Source organism: Cebidichthys violaceus, unplaced genomic scaffold (genome assembly GCF_023349555.1).
Source record: "Cebidichthys violaceus isolate CVI_PGR_0920_01 unplaced genomic scaffold, fCebVio1.0.p SCAF_11, whole genome shotgun sequence".
NCBI lineage: Eukaryota > Metazoa > Chordata > Actinopteri > Perciformes > Stichaeidae > Cebidichthys > Cebidichthys violaceus.
The window spans coordinates 3,659,666-3,676,005 of record NW_027176274.1 but is presented as its reverse complement, the minus strand read 5'-3'; the positions used below and the strand labels follow the sequence as shown (position 1 = coordinate 3,676,005).

The 16,340-nt window shown below is 38.3% G+C and overlaps 2 protein-coding genes across 2 annotated transcripts; both read right to left on the bottom strand.

The window, feature by feature from the left end:
• Positions 1 to 4,940: 4,940 nt before the first annotated feature.
• On the bottom strand, positions 4,941 to 9,620 carry LOC137889866 (olfactory receptor 6C74-like). Its single transcript, XM_068733950.1, has 5 exons — positions 8,717 to 9,620; positions 6,978 to 7,010; positions 6,232 to 6,455; positions 5,392 to 5,784; positions 4,941 to 5,201 (listed from the first exon to the last, which is right to left on the bottom strand). Exons 1-5 carry the CDS (start codon positions 9,618 to 9,620, stop codon positions 4,941 to 4,943), a joined length of 1,815 nt encoding a protein of 604 aa, XP_068590051.1.
• Positions 9,621 to 15,410: 5,790 nt separating this feature from the next.
• LOC137890464 (olfactory receptor 6B2-like) lies at positions 15,411 to 16,340 on the bottom strand. Its single transcript, XM_068734545.1, has one exon. The coding sequence runs from the start codon at positions 16,338 to 16,340 to the stop codon at positions 15,411 to 15,413; it is 930 nt and encodes a 309-aa protein (XP_068590646.1).

Genomic DNA, 16,340 nt, shown 5'->3' with positions numbered 1-16,340 from the left:
TTTTACCAGACAGCATAGGACAACATAGAGCCGCCATGTTAGAAACAAGCATATTCTATTAATTACATTTACAATGAGGCCCAAACAAAAGCTCTGTGTTAATGACAACAGTTTATTTTCTTATCTTCTACATCTTCTGATATGTGCAAGAGAGGTGGTTGTGTGTCAGCATGTCAAGATATATACTCTTTTGTGTGATGTTATTTAACAAATTTCCATGATTAAAGGCACTAATTGTATTACGTACAAGATCAGAGCAAAACACATATATACGTATATGTGTTTTTTATATATATATATATATATATATATATATATATATATATATATATATATATATAACACACACACACACATACATATATATATATATATATATATATATATGTATATATACTACATTTATAAAAGAATAACGTGCAAGTAAAAAATGTGAATTTAAAACATAAAAATTGCATAAGGTTAAATATAGGTATAACATATAAAAAACATAAAATAATATGTAATGTTGGTAGGCAGTAATTGCATAATTAATAAACTGTAATGTAAACAGGGAGGGAGTTATAATAATAATAAATTTAAGTATGGAAACAAACATTGTTAAACATGGAAACCTGTTTTTGATTATCCTAAAACTAATACACCTCAATTAAGTGTATTTAAAATAAAAAAGTTGAGTTAATTTTCATGTGTTGATAAATGTAATTCAGTCCTGGATGAGGCACCACGACAAGGAAGCTCCACTTCAGACGGTTACTTTTACAAGTAAATAGGTTATGCAACTAACATCTTCTGGTCAGGTTAATTCAGGTAATTAAAGTGCACAAGTTATGTGTGTTTATATGAAACAAATCAGGATGAGGAGCGGGAAAAATGAGCTCTTTTTAAACAGAGCTTTTGCTCATTGAAATGATTCTACAAACATTATTATTATTTGCAATAATGCATTACATGCAGGAGCAAATCAAAAAAATGTCACACTTTATCACTCAACATATATTGAGGCCTGTATTTACCAGATTGGGAATTTCTGCCGACATATTTAGGAAAACCTTTACCCAGAGATCAGCAAAAACATTACATTTTTCTTTTTAACATTAAAGAATTAAGATTAAGATGAGATTAAACTCATTTTCTTTCAAAGTAAACTAAACCAAAAAAAATCTTTTTCATATCTTTGTCAGTTTGAATCCATGTATTAGAGGATTTATCACAGGAGAAATGAGCAGGAATTCTATAGCGATGAAGTTTTGAAGGCTCTGAGGTAAATCTGTGGAGCCAAATCGCATATACATCAAATCAAAAACCTGAAAAAATCAAAAAGTGAGTAAAGAGGTCAAATGGGGCCCACGTCTGCATAAACTTTACTCTGTCAACACGTTCTAATAAGATGTATATAAGTCCTGATAATTGTTAAAAATGGGAACTTCTGCAGACATTTCAGGAAAACTCAAAACATTATAATATGTCTGCAGAATGTCCCATTTGTATCTTCTTGTATCTCAATATATGCTTACTAACAAAGCATTTCACTTTCACTTTTGCTACTATATATATATATATATATATATATATATATATATATATATATATAGGTGTTTTGCTCTGATCTTTTATGTGGTGTAATTAGTGCCTTTAATCAGGTAAATTTGTTAAAACATATAGAAAAATATAGGATTTTTCTTTGACACATTACATTTAATTGCCTAAACAGGGACAGAGGCCGCATATGAGCTTCAGATAGATGCTGTGTATATATTACAACATTGCATCTGTTGCATTACTTCCTTTGATCGAACAAAAATTATAATACAAACATTAGAGTTAAAATGAATTGGAAGCAGTCATTTTGTTTCAACATTCACAAAACCTAAAATTCTGTTTCTTATCTTTGTCAGTTTAAATCCATATATTAAAGGATTCATCACAGGAGAAATGAGCAGGAATTCTATAGCGATGAAGTTTTGAATGCTCTGAGGTAAATCTGTGGAGCCAAATCGCATATACATCAAATCAAAAACTATTACAACAAGAAATGTGACTAAAGAGACTAAATGAGGGACACACGTCTGCATAAACTTTGCCCTGTCATCTTTGGACTTCACACAAGTTCTAATCATATGCATATAAGTCCACATTGTGAATAACCCATGACATACATAAATGATAATTATCGCATATGAGAGAATATTATTTGAAACAGTTTCAGTGTCAGGGCAAGCAAGTTTGACAATTACCCAGTTCACACAAAAGAGTTTCGGAATGTTTGAACCACATAACTTTAGTCTTGACGTTAGCAGAACATTGATGGAAAAGAGGCTGAAAGGTGTGAGCCAGGAGAAACATATCAGCTGAGAGAGCCTCCTCTTTGTCATGACAAAGTGGTAGTGAAGTGGTCGACATATAGCCAGATATCTGTCGTAGGCCATAACTGCTAGAATGGATAATTCACAACAAGCAAATGAATACAAGACCAAAGCCTGTAAAAGGCATCCTTCATATGAAATCTGTTGAGAGGAAGACAACAGATCTAAGAGGAATTTGGGGTAGAAACCTGTGGTCCCATAAAGTCCATTAATGCAAAAACTGCACAATAAGATGTACATGGGTTCATGTAGGTGTTGATCTAAGATAATGATCATGATGATAGAGATATTAAAAAACAAAATCATACAATAATACAGTAAAGTGAGTGAAAAGATAACAATTCTGTAATTCACTGTCTCATTTATCCCTGATAGAATGAAAATTCTTACAACAGAAACATTATCCATGATTTATACAGCAAATTATCACAGTTTTAAAATATTCAAATGGTACCTGTCCGGTGTCACAATCTACATTATGTGGTTACAGAGCAAGGCGTTAGGTAGTAAGGTGCTGTCTGCTCTGACTCTGGTCTCCTTCCACACCACTTATTAGAAACAGCTTTGACTGTGACAACAACACATTTGGGAATTCAAACTCTGATTACTGGTCCAGGAACACTTGAATGTGAGTGATTCAAACAACCAGCAGACTAATTTCTCCACTATGAAAAATAAATAGAAAATGTATTTATTTGGTCATTTGTCAAAAAAATCTGCAGTTACATTACAAAATATGTATCACATCAAATCTTCTTTGTGATAATACATTTGTTTTGCAGAGGCACAATGTTGTTATCTCATTGGTTGCATTTTGGCAGCTTCAAGTTGCAACCATTTATTACAATACATTTTATTTTTATAGCGCTTTAAAAAAGCACTCAAAGACACTTTACATGGTAAAAAAACAAAACAATAAAATCATTTATAATATGAACAAAATCATAACGATAAGGAACAACACGAAAAGAATGAAAGAAAACATACATAACTGACTTTACAGGTTAAAAGCTGATTTGAACAGGTGAGTTTTAAGTGCAGTTTTGAAAGTGGCGAGTGAGGGAGAATGTCTGAGGTGTTGGGGGAGGGAGTTCCAGACTGAGGGGGCAGCAATGGAGAAGGCCCTGTCCCCCCAGGTCCGATGCTTGGACAGAGTAGGGGGGGTAAGGAGGTTGGGGTCGGCAGATCTGAGGTTGCGGTTGGGAGTGTGATGGTGCAGGAGGTCTGAAAGGTATGATGGGGCGAGGTTGTGAAGGGCTTTGTATGTGATCAGGAGAATCTTGAAGTGGATTCTTTGCTGTATGGGGAGCCAGTGGAGGTTTTGGAGGACTTGGGTGATGTGGTCTCTGATACGGGAGTGGGAGAGCAGACGGGCAGCTGAGTTCTGGATGTATTGAAGTTTGTTGATGATTTTGGTGGGTGAGCCGTTCAGGATGCTGTTGCAGTAGTCCAGTCAAGAGGTGATGAAGGCGTGGATGAGTGTTTCAGCGGCAGCGAAGGAGAGGGAGGGGCGGAGACGGGCGATGTTTTTGAGATGAAAGAAGGCGTTTTTTGTGATGTGATTGACGTGGCGTTCATAGGAAAGGGTTTGATCAAAAATGATACCAAGGTTACGGACATGTGTGGAGGCAAGAACAGTGGTGCCATTGATGCAGAGGGAGAAGTTGTGGTGGGATTTGCTTAGTGATTTGGGGCCGATGATGAGGGTTTCAGATTTGTCGCTGTTGAGTTTGAAGAAGTTGGCTTGCATCCAGGTTTTTCTATCTGTGAGGCAGTTGGTGATGGTGGAGTGGATGGTGGGGGTGATGGATTTGGTGGAGATGTAGAGCTGGGTGTCGTCAGCATAGCAGTGGAAGTAGAGACCATGGTGGTGGATGATGTCGCCAAGGGGGAGCAGGTAGAGGATGAAGAGGAGGGGACCGAGTGCTGAACCTTGGGGGACACCGTGAGAGACTGGAACTGTGTCAGACTTGAATTTGTTGATGGTAATGAACTGTTCACGGTCGGAGAGGTATGATTTGAACCAGGCGAGGGTTGTGCCAGTGATGTGGAGGGAGGACTCGAGACGGGAAAGGAGGATGGAGTGGTTGATGGTGTCAAAGGCTGCACTGAGGTCGAGCAGTACCAGGATGTTGAGGGAGTGGTCGTCTGAAAAGAAGAGGAGGTCATGAGTGACTTTGATGAGGGCAGTTTCTGTGCTGTGATCTGAATTGAAATGGTTCATACAGTTGGTTTGAGCCCAGGTGGGGTTTCAGTTGATGGGCAACAGTGCGTTCCAGTATTTTAGACAGAAAAGGGAGATTGGAGATGGGTCGGTAATTGTTGTGGATGTCGGGGTCAAGGCCGGGTTTTTTGAGGATGGGTTTGACAGAGGCCAGTTTGAGTGCGGGAGGGACGGAGCCAGTAGACAGGGCAGAGTTGATGACAGAGAGGAGGTGCGGGCGGAGGGCCGGGAGACAAGCTATGACTAAAGTGGAAGGGATAGGGTCCAGGTCACAGGTCGGAGTCTTCATGCCAGAGAGTGATTTATTGAGATCCGAGGGGGAGATGAGAGAGAATCGGGAGAGTGACCGGTCAGTTAATGGAGGATTTACAGATACAGGGTTGGGAAGTGGCCAGTTGGTTGTACATGGTGTCAATTTTTGCTTTGTAGAACGACAGGAAGGAGTTGCATTTCTCTGCTGTGGAGGAGTGGGAGAGGTTGTCCATAGGTTTGAGGAGTTTGTTTATTGTGGAGAAGAGGACCATAGGGTTGGCGGAACCAGAGTGGATGATGCCAGAGTAGTAGGTGGAGCAAGCAGAGTTGAGAGCCAGTTTGTATTGCTGTATGTATTCCTTGTGAGCCAGGGTGTAAACTGTGAGGCCGTTTTTTTTTGGAGAGTAGTTGTAATCTGCGTTTCCGGGTTTTCATGAGGCGGAGTTCCGGGGTGAACCAGGGAGCAGTGTGGGTGAAAGAGACAGTTCTGGTTTTGAGAGGGGCAAGCTGATCAAGGCAGGAGGATAGTGCGTTATTGTAGAGGTTGACCAGGTCTGAGGGGGAGGGGCTAAGGGAGGGGGTGAGTGTGGAGAATTTGTCAGTGAGACAGGCTGACAGGGATGAGGGGCAGACAGACTTGATATTGCGGAGAGTGATGGTGCACGTGAGTTTGGGTTCTGGGATGGGGATGTCGATCTCCATAATGATGGCTAGGTGGTCGGAGATGGTGAGGTCATAGCCGGAGAGGTGGTTGATGGTGATTCCAGTGGAACAGACCAGGTCCAGTATGTGACCGCGGTTGTGGGTGGGGAAGTTGATGTGTTGGGTGAGGTTGAAGCATTTAAGCATATCCAGAAATTCTTTGGCTGTTTTACAGTTTGAGGAGTCAATGTGGATGTTGAAATCACCGAGCAACAGGATGGAAGGTGGGATGGAGCAGAGCTGGTTATGGAATTCAGATAGGTCGGAGAGGAAGGCAGGATTGGGTTTGGGGGGGGCGGTAGATAATTTGCAATGACCAGGGGTTTAGGACCAGATAGTTTGAATGTGAGATGTTCAAATGAGGATGGACTTTCGATGTTAGTCAGGCTGGTTTTGAAGTGTTGGCGGTGAAGAGCAGCAATTCCTCCACCGCGGCCATCAGGGTGTGATTTGTCCAGGTAATGATATCCAGTGGGGGTGGTTCGGTTGAGTGCGTAGTAGTCCAAGTGTTTTTGCTAAGTTTCAGTGAGACAGAGGATATCAAGGTTGTTGTCAGTGATGAATTCATTGATGATTGGGCTTTTGTTGCTTAGTGACCGGGTGTTGAACAGAGCAAGTTTCAAGGAGTGTTTTGTGATTGGTTGTGAGGATTTGGGGAGGGTTCTGAGCTTGGCTGGATTCACGTGCCGTTTGGTGTGATGATGTAATGAGGGAGTGGTTGTATGCCGGTGTCCACAGAGACGGGATGGAATTGACAGAAGTGAGGTTGTAGATGGTGAACTTGTGCTGGGAACTGATATGAACATCACTGGTTCGGATGTAGCAGAGGTTGTTCTTGTTAATGGCTTTGTGAATGCCGTGTGAACAGGGCAGCCTCTCTGTCACAATAGTCTGGATGGGGAGAGCTGCAGCTGAAGGGGTGGATGACAGGGAGGGCCAGTAGGGGGAGCAGTCACGGGAAACTGTGCTATAAGGTGGCGGCGTAGAAGAAGAGGAAGGGGCGTGTGTGTGGAAAGTAAATAGTCGGTCATGTGGACAAGATTGTACAGCATGCTGCAAATTAGCCGCTAGCAGGTGGCTACCCAGTTTGTTAAAATGAATACCATAATTTTTAAAATGATGGATTTATTACTTGTATACTGAAATTAGAATAGATTTCATGATATTACTAATTAATGTATTATTTGATTGAAATGTCACATAATTATGTGCATAGCTGCACGCACACTGCATTTTAAATGACAATGCATATGACGTTAAAGGACAAACGTTTGGTAATAAGTGTATAAATTACCTGTTAAGCTGGGCATACATGTCTTTTGTTCCTGGAGTTTCATATGCAGCTATTACTAGAAGGGGTGTTAGCCCATAAGGGTGATTAGGTGCACCATCTGTCAAATTCCTCCTTGTGAAAGTAAATACCTGTTCTGTACTGAAAAGTGATACTCTGCTTTTTGTTGTTAACTCTTAGAGACCCACATAGACCAGTTTGTCACTGCAAAGTGAGGGTATGAAGGAGTTAACCTGGTCCCCACCAAAGTCCCCTCTAGGACCTGGACATTTCTTAATGCATTACCAAGGGTGGGGTCCTGTCACTGAGCTGTTCCATACTGCCCTTTAAGTGGTGGCCGTTCCAGAGAGCAAACATCGTCACCTTCACTTGGCCCAGGTTGAGGCTCTGGGTCCTCCGTGTCAACCGGTGTCGATTCCGCGCCACTAGAGTCTCCTGCCAAGACTTGGACTATCCCTGGTGAGGGGGGGCATGGTTCTGCAACATTAACACAATATTTATTAATTTCATTATTTTTGGGCTTACGTTTTCAGGATTTTTTTAAAGAGTGGCCTCTAGAGAAAGGTCACAGATGCAGATAAAGAAAGCGTTTCTTTGTAATGTTGATTTAAAGGCAGCAATCAGCCAGAGGATGGATCATTATGACTGAAATATTGAGAAAATCTCTGTAGATTGTGTTTGATGTTTCAAGTACTTTATTGTCATATGCAAAACAATAACAGAGAAAGAGTTGTAGGCAGTGAAACATTAGATCTTAGGCTCCCTCCAACAATACTCATTTACATGTATAAAAGAATAACGTGCAAGTAAAAAATGTAAATTTAAAACATAAAAATTGCATAAGGTTATATATAGGGATAACATATACTAAACATAAAATTAAATAATATGTAATGTTGGTAGGCAGTAATTGCATAATTAATAAACTATAATGTAAACAGGGAGGGAGTTATATAATAAGTTTAAGTATGGAAACAAACATTGTTAAACATGGAAACCTGTTTTTGATTATCCTAAAACTAATACACCTCAATTAAGTGTATTTAAAATAAAAAAAGTTGAGTTAATTTTCATGTGGTGATAAATGAAATTCAGTCCTGGATGAGGCACCACGACAAGGAAGCTCCAGTTCAGACGGTTACTTTTACAAGTAAATAGGTTATGCAACTAACATCTTCTGGTCAGGTTAATTCAGGTAATTAAAGTGCACAAGTTATGTGTGTTTATATGAAACAAATCAGGATGAGGAGCGGGGAAAATGAGCTCTTTTTAAACAGAGCTTTTGCTCATTGAAATGATTCTACAAACATTATTATTATTTGCAATAATGCATTACATGCAGGAGCAAATCAAAAAAATGTCACACTTTGTCACTCAACATATATTGAGGCCTGTATTTACCAGATTGGGAATTTCTGCCAACATATTTAGGAAAACCTTTACCCAGAGATCAGCAAAAACATCACATTTTTCTTTTCAACTTTAAAGAATTAAGATTAAGATGAGATTAAACTAATTTTCTTTCAAAGTAAACTAAACCAAAAAAAATCTTTTTCATATCTTTGTCAGTTTAAATCCATATATTAGAGGATTCATCACAGGAGAAATGAGTAGGAATTCTATAGCGATGAAGTTTTGAAGGCTCTGAGGTAAATCTGTGGAGCCAAATCGAATAGAAAAATATAGAATTTCTCTTTGACACATTACATTTAATTGCCTAAACAGGGACAGAGGCCGCATATGAGCTTCAGATAGATGCTGTGTATATATTACAACATTACATCTGTTGCATTACTTCCTTCGATCAAACACAAATTATAATACAAATATTAGAGTTAGAATTCATTGAAAGCAGTCATTTTGTTTCAACATTCACAAAACCTAAAATTCTGTTTCTTATCTTTGTCAGTTTAAATCCATATATTAGAGGATTCAACACAGGAGAAATGAGCAGGAATTCTATAGCAATGAAGTTTTGAATGCTCTGAGGTAAATCTCTGGAGCCAAATCGCATATACATCAAATCAAAAAGCATTGCAACAATGAATGTGACTAAAGAGACTAAATGAGGCACACACGTCTGCATAAACTTTGCCCTGTCATCTTTGGACTTCACACAAGTTCTAATCATATGCATATAAGTCCACATTGTGAATAACCCATGACATACATAAATGATAATTATCGCATATGAGAGAATATTACTTGAAACAGTGTCAGTGTCAGGGCAAGCAAGTTTGACAATTACCCAGTTCACACAAAAGAGTTTCGGAATGTTTGAACCACATAACTTTAGTCTTGACGTTAGCAGAACATTGATGGAAAAGAGGCTGAAAGGTGTGAGCCAGGAGAAACATATCAGCTGAGAGAGCCTCCTCTTTGTCATGACAAAGTGGTAGTGAAGTGGTCGACATATAGCCAGATATCTGTCGTAGGCCATAACTGCTAGAATGGATAATTCACAACAAGCAAATGAATACAAGACCAAAGCCTGTAAAAGGCATCCTTCATATGAAATCTGTTGAGAGGAAGACAGCAGATCTAAGAGGAATTTGGGGTAAAAACCTGTGGTCCCATAAAGTCCATTAATGCAAAAACTGCACAATAAGATGTACATGGGTTCATGTAGGTGTTGATCTAAGATAATGATCATGATGATAGAGATATTGAAAAACAAAATCATACAGTAATAGAGTAAAGTGAGTGAAAAGATAACAATTCTGTAATTCATTGTCTCATTTATCCCTGATAGAATGAAAATTCTTACAACAGAAACATTATCCATGATTTATACAGCAAATTATCACAGTTTTAAAATATTCAAATGCTACCTGTCCGGTGTCACAACCTACATTATGTGGTTACAGAGCAAGGCGTTAGGTAGTAAGGTGCTGTCTGCTCTGACTCTGGTCTCCTTCCACACAACTTATTAGAAACAGCTTTGACTGTGACAACAACACATTTGGGAATTCAAACTCTGATTACTGGTCCAGGAACACTTGAATGTGAGTGATTCAAACAACCAGCAGACTAATCTCTCCACTATGAAAAATAAATAGAAAATGTATTTATTGGGTCATTTGTCAAAGAAATCTGCAGTTACATTACAAATGCAAAATACGTATCACATCAAATCTGCCTTCTGATGATAATACATTTGTTTTGCAGAGGCACAATGTCGTTATCTCATTGGTTGCATTTTGGTCATGTGTGCGCAGCTTCAGGTTGCAACCATTTATTACTTTTATACTAAAATTAGAATAGATTTAATGATATATTACTAATAATGTATTATTTCATTGAATTGTCACATACAGTATGTGCATAGCTGGACGCATACTGTATTTTAAATGACACAATACATATGACGTTAAAGCACAAACGTTTGGTAATAAGTGTATAAATTACCTGTCAAGCTGGACATACATGTCTTCTGTTCCTAGTTTCACATGCAGCTATTACTAGAGGTGTTAGACCATAAGGGTGATTAGGTGCACCATCTGTCAAATTCCTCTTTGTGAAACTAAATACCTGTTGTACTGAAAAGTGATACTCTGCTTGTTGTTGTTAACCCTTAGAGACCCACATAGACCTGTTTTTGTCTTTTTATGGGAGGATATTTGGGGGGCGGGGGATCTTTAGGGGGAGGTAGCAGGTACACAGTATATGCCACATTGAAGTGGGGTACATCATCTGAAAGCTGAGAACCTGAAGATGTATTTGAGAAACAGCTCAGAAGTTTCTGTAGTCTTAAATCAGAAATAAAAACGAAATAATCAATTAATTAATTAATTTCAATAAATTGTATGTTGGGCCATAGGTACCGCAGAGGATTTCCTGTTCTACGGCCTGATGTCACAGCATCTATAAAAACCAGCATCACCTCGAACGCGCTGCCGTCCCATCCGACTCACGTTGGTGAATGGAGGCACAGAAACAACTTTGCTTTTGAAGAAACCCTAGGTCATAGTATTAACTTTGCTAGACGAATAGATTGTTTTGGGATCCTGAAGGAGAGAACGGATAACTTCTAAGCCCCATTCTCTCCTCGTTAACATCGCCATTTTGCCGGTCATAAGGAAGAAGAATTCCCTGAATTTCCGAGGAAAACTCTGAAGCTCCGGAGCCGAGTTTTAACAAAGGAACTCAAAGGACCAACCTGACAGCAACGAAGTCGTCTCACAGTAAGAGGCTTGGTGCCTGGCATAGTTAGGTCATAATGTGTTCATTACCTTGTTGTTTTTTGTTTAAGTTACTGTATTGTTATAACGTGTTTTTGTGTTTGCTCAAGGAATGCAGAGTTCCGTTATTGCTGTGCAGAAATTATTGTTATGTTCCATACTGCTGCAATAGTGTTGTGTTAGATCATCACCGCGAGCAAAGTTAGTAATTGTGACCTCATCAGTTTAACAGACCAAAACCACGATTGGCCGAATCTAAGTTCGCCAGTTCTGTGTGATGGAGAAGCAGGTTCCATATTTTACTGCGGAAGTGAGGATCTGCCTTGTTTTGAGTGTTTTCCTTCTTTCTCTTTTTTACTAACCCCAACACACACACACACGCACGCACACACGCACACGCACGCGCACGCACGCACACACACACACACACACACACACACACAAACACACACACACACACACACACACACACACAGTCATACACATTACCAGTTTAGCTAACTATCTCAGACACGTGTGTGTAAACGCGGTCTCTATTGGAGTCTCGTGCCATTTTGTAGTCTTGCGTGGCGTGGTCACGTACAAGACTTCCCCCGCCATTTTGACAGTCTTAACTATCTTCCGCCATATTGTTTGTAGTCCCATGTGGCGTGGTCACGTTTTAGATTACATTCTGCCATTGTCTGAGTAGTTCCCTGCTCCCCCCCCCATACATACACACACACACACACACACACACACACACACACACACACACATACTCACCAAAGATTGTTTGTTGACTTTAGATAGTAGACTCATGATTGTATTTATTTATTATTGTAGTTGTTGTTAGTTTTAGATATTATTTGATTTTGATCAATGTTATTAGAATTTATTAAACCCTGTTACACTTTAAAGAGCAGCTTTCTGTGATTACTTTGTGCATGTGTATTGTGATAATAGCTGGATATCGTAGCCTGTGCTCGAATTCAAACCTTCATGGGTCACTCTGAATGTGGAATAGTAGTTTGACTATTGATATTGTGAGTGAACACCAATTTTGAGACTTTATCTACAGTTTAGTTATTGGTCCCTGATCCCAAGGTGGTGCCCCATTGTTGTTAATATATGTTAATAATCCTATTGATATCATCACTTTTATTGATATCAATAATTTAGTTTTCATACTTGCTAATAAACAAACACGCTCCTGCCAGATCCCAACACCTGTCAGTAAACTGCTGCCCGTGCAGCTGTCTGTTGCTCATATAAGGATCCAGTCCCAGGTAAGTGGAGTGCAGGAGCACGTCGGGCCCAGCAAGCCAACGTAGTCCTGCTGGGGTTCCAGCCTGGACAGCTGAGGAACCGAGGCCTGGGGCGGCCTAAGGCCACCTGAGGCATTCAGGGAGAGAATGGGGAGCTCTGCTCTGCTGGTGCAGCCTTGGATGTCAGCTGTACTGGCTGGACATGAAAAAAATGGATTACACTAAATTGATAGAAGAGCCCCGCCCTAAGGAAGAACAGCAGGAGCCCGTCCCCCCCTGCTCCCCACCACCACTTTCTTTCCCGCCCTGCAGGTATTGGTGTTGACACAGTTTAATCAAAATTTCCACCATGGATTTTTTTTTTTTCAAAGAATAGAGAAAAATATTTTATAAGTGATACAGGGATTTGGTGATGGATTATTTCAACCAATTACTCTTATTTATATTTTGATCCCCCTTTTGCATCTCAAAAATAAAGGAGCATCCTCCTCTGCCTCTACTGACCAGCTTCCTCGTCTACATACACCAAGTATTTTTTATCAAGTGTTAGATATGGATGGTACGCTTAAAGTATACTAATGCAGTGATTGTTATTGGGTCCATAGAAAGAGACTGCTAGCCAAGTGGGGCAACTTAAGGCTGACTGGACTCCTTCGTGGCTGAGGGCGGGAGGTGCTGCGCTGGGAGCTGCGTTCGGGGCTCTTGCTAGCTCCTCCAGGGTGACTACAGGGATGAGTACCAAGTCAGCTGTTGGGGCTGCAGCTGGGGCTCTGCTGGGTAGCTTACTGGTCCAAGGAGCAGGCTCCAGGGGGAAATGGAGTCAGACACCAACAGTGAATCTCTACCATGAAACGCCTTTTGAAACAACATGTACATACAATTCCTAATCAGTAGAAGAACGCCTAGAGTGAATTAAAGTGTGATTCCATAAGTTATTTCTCCATCAAGCAAGGTCTGTACATATTCACACCAGGTCCTATCAGACAAAATAAATGTAAACATCTGTGTGGATGTTTGTTTTTTAAATGTAGTCATGTTGAAATATTTCTAAACATTTAAGCATTACTTAGAATATTTGTATAAATGAAGAGAGCTCTACTCATTTTACACAGTAAAACTGAAAGCATGCTTTATAATGTTGCTTAGAGGAGCTTTTTCAAGTCTCAGTAAATAACTTATCAACATTTAGCTAGTGTGTTTTTACCAGACAGCATAGGACAACATAGAGCCGCCATGTTAGAAACAAGCATATTCTATTAATTACATTTACAATGAGGCCCAAACAAAAGCTCTGTGTTAACGACAACAGTTTATTTTTTTATCTTCTACATCTTCTGATATGTGCAAGAGAGGTGGTTGTGTGTCAGCATGTCAAGATATATACTCTTTTGTGTGATGTTATTTAACAAATTTCCATGATTAAAGGCACTAATTGTATTACGTACAAGATCAGAGCAAAACACATATTTACGTATATATGTGTTTTTTATATATATCCGTGTGTGTATATATATATATATATGTATGTATGTATGTATGTATGTATGTGTGTATATATATATATGTATGTATGTATGTATGTATGTATGTATGTATACATATATATAACACACACATATATATATATATATATATGTATATATATATATATACATATATATATATATGTATATATATATCTATATGTATATATATATGTATATGTATATATACTACATGTATAAAAGAATAACGTGCAAGTAAAAAATGTGAATTTAAAACATAAAAATTGCATAAGGTTAAATATAGGTATAACATATACAAAACATAAAATAATATGTAATGTTGGTAGGCAGTAATTGCATAATTAATAAACTGTAATGTAAACAGGGAGGGAGTTATAATAATAATAAATTTAAGTATGGAAACAAACATTGTTAAACATGGAAACCTGTTTTTGATTATCCTAAAACTAATACACCTCAATTAAGTGTATTTAAAATAAAAAAGTTGAGTTAATTTTCATGTGTTGATAAATGTAATTCAGTCCTGGATGAGGCACCACAACAAGGAAGCTCCACTTCAGACGGTTACTTTTACAAGTAAATAGGTTATGCAACTAACATCTTCTGGTCAGGTTAATTCAGGTAATTAAAGTGCACAAGTTATGTGTGTTTATATGAAACAAATCAGGATGAGGAGCGGGGAAAATGAGCTCTTTTTAAACAGAGCTTTTGCTCATTGAAATGATTCTACAAACATTATTATTATTTGCAATAATGCATTACATGCAGGAGCAAATCAAAAAAATGTCACACTTTATCACTCAACATATATTGAGGCCTGTATTTACCAGATTGGGAATTTCTGCCGACATATTTAGGAAAACCTTTACCCAGAGATCAGCAAAAACATCACATTTTTCTTTTTAACATTAAATAATTAAGATTAAGATGAGATTAAACTCATTTTCTTTCAAAGTAAACTAAACCAAAAAAAATCTTTTTCATATCTTTGTCAGTTTGACTCCATGTATTAGAGGATTTATCACAGGAGAAATGAGCAGGAATTCTATAGCGATGAAGTTTTAAAGGCTCTGAGGTAAATCTGTGGAGCCAAATCGCATATACATCAAATCAAAAACCTGAACAAATCAAAAAGTGAGTAAAGAGGTCAAATGGGGCCCACGTCTGCATAAACTTTACTCTGTCAACACGTTCTAATAAGATGCATATAAGTCCTGATAATTGTTAAAAATGGGAACTTCTGCAGACATTTCAGGAAAACTCAAACATTATAATATGTCTGCAGAATGTCCCATTTGTATCTTCTTGTATCTCAATATATGCTTACTAACAAAGCATTTCACTTTCACTTTTGCTACTATATTTATATATATATATATATATATATATATAGGTGTTTTGCTCTGATCTTTTATGTGGTGTAATTAGTGCCTTTAATCAGGTAAATTTGTTAAAACATATAGAAAAATATAGAATTTCTCTTTGACACATTACATTTAATTGCCTAAACAGGGACAGAGGCCGCATATGAGCTTCAGATAGATGCTGTGTATATATTACAACATTACATCTGTTGCATTACTTCCTTCGATCAAACACAAATTATAATACAAATATTAGAGTTAGAATTCATTGACAGCAGTCATTTTGTTTCAACATTCACAAAACCTAAAATTCTGTTTCTTATCTTTGTCAGTTTAAATCCATATATTAGAGGATTCAACACAGGAGAAATGAGCAGGAATTCTATAGCAATGAAGTTTTGAATGCTCTGAGGTAAATCTCTGGAGCCAAATCGCATATACATCAAATCAAAAAGCATTGCAACAATGAATGTGACTAAAGAGACTAAATGAGGCACACACGTCTGCATAAACTTTGCCCTGTCATCTTTGGACTTCACACAAGTTCTAATCATATGCATATAAGTCCACATTGTGAATAACCCATGACATACATAAATGATAATTATCGCATATGAGAGAATATTACTTGAAACAGTGTCAGTGTCAGGGCAAGCAAGTTTGACAATTACCCAGTTCACACAAAAGAGTTTCGGAATGTTTGAACCACATAACTTTAGTCTTGACGTTAGCAGAACATTGATGGAAAAGAGGCTGAAAGGTGTGAGCCAGGAGAAACATATCAGCTGAGAGAGCCTCCTCTTTGTCATGACAAAGTGGTAGTGAAGTGGTCGACATATAGCCAGATATCTGTCGTAGGCCATAACTGCTAGAATGGATAATTCACAACAAGCAAATGAATACAAGACCAAAGCCTGTAAAAGGCATCCTTCATATGAAATCTGTTGAGAGGAAGACAGCAGATCTAAGAGGAATTTGGGGTAAAAACCTGTGGTCCCATAAAGTCCATTAATGCAAAAACTGCACAATAAGATGTACATGGGTTCATGTAGGTGTTGATCTAAGATAATGATCATGATGATAGAGATATTGAAAAACAAAATCATACAGTAATAGAGTAAAGTGAGTGAAAAGATAACAATTCTGTAATTCATTGTCTCATTTATCCCTGATAGAATGAAAATTCTTACAACAGAAACATTATCCAT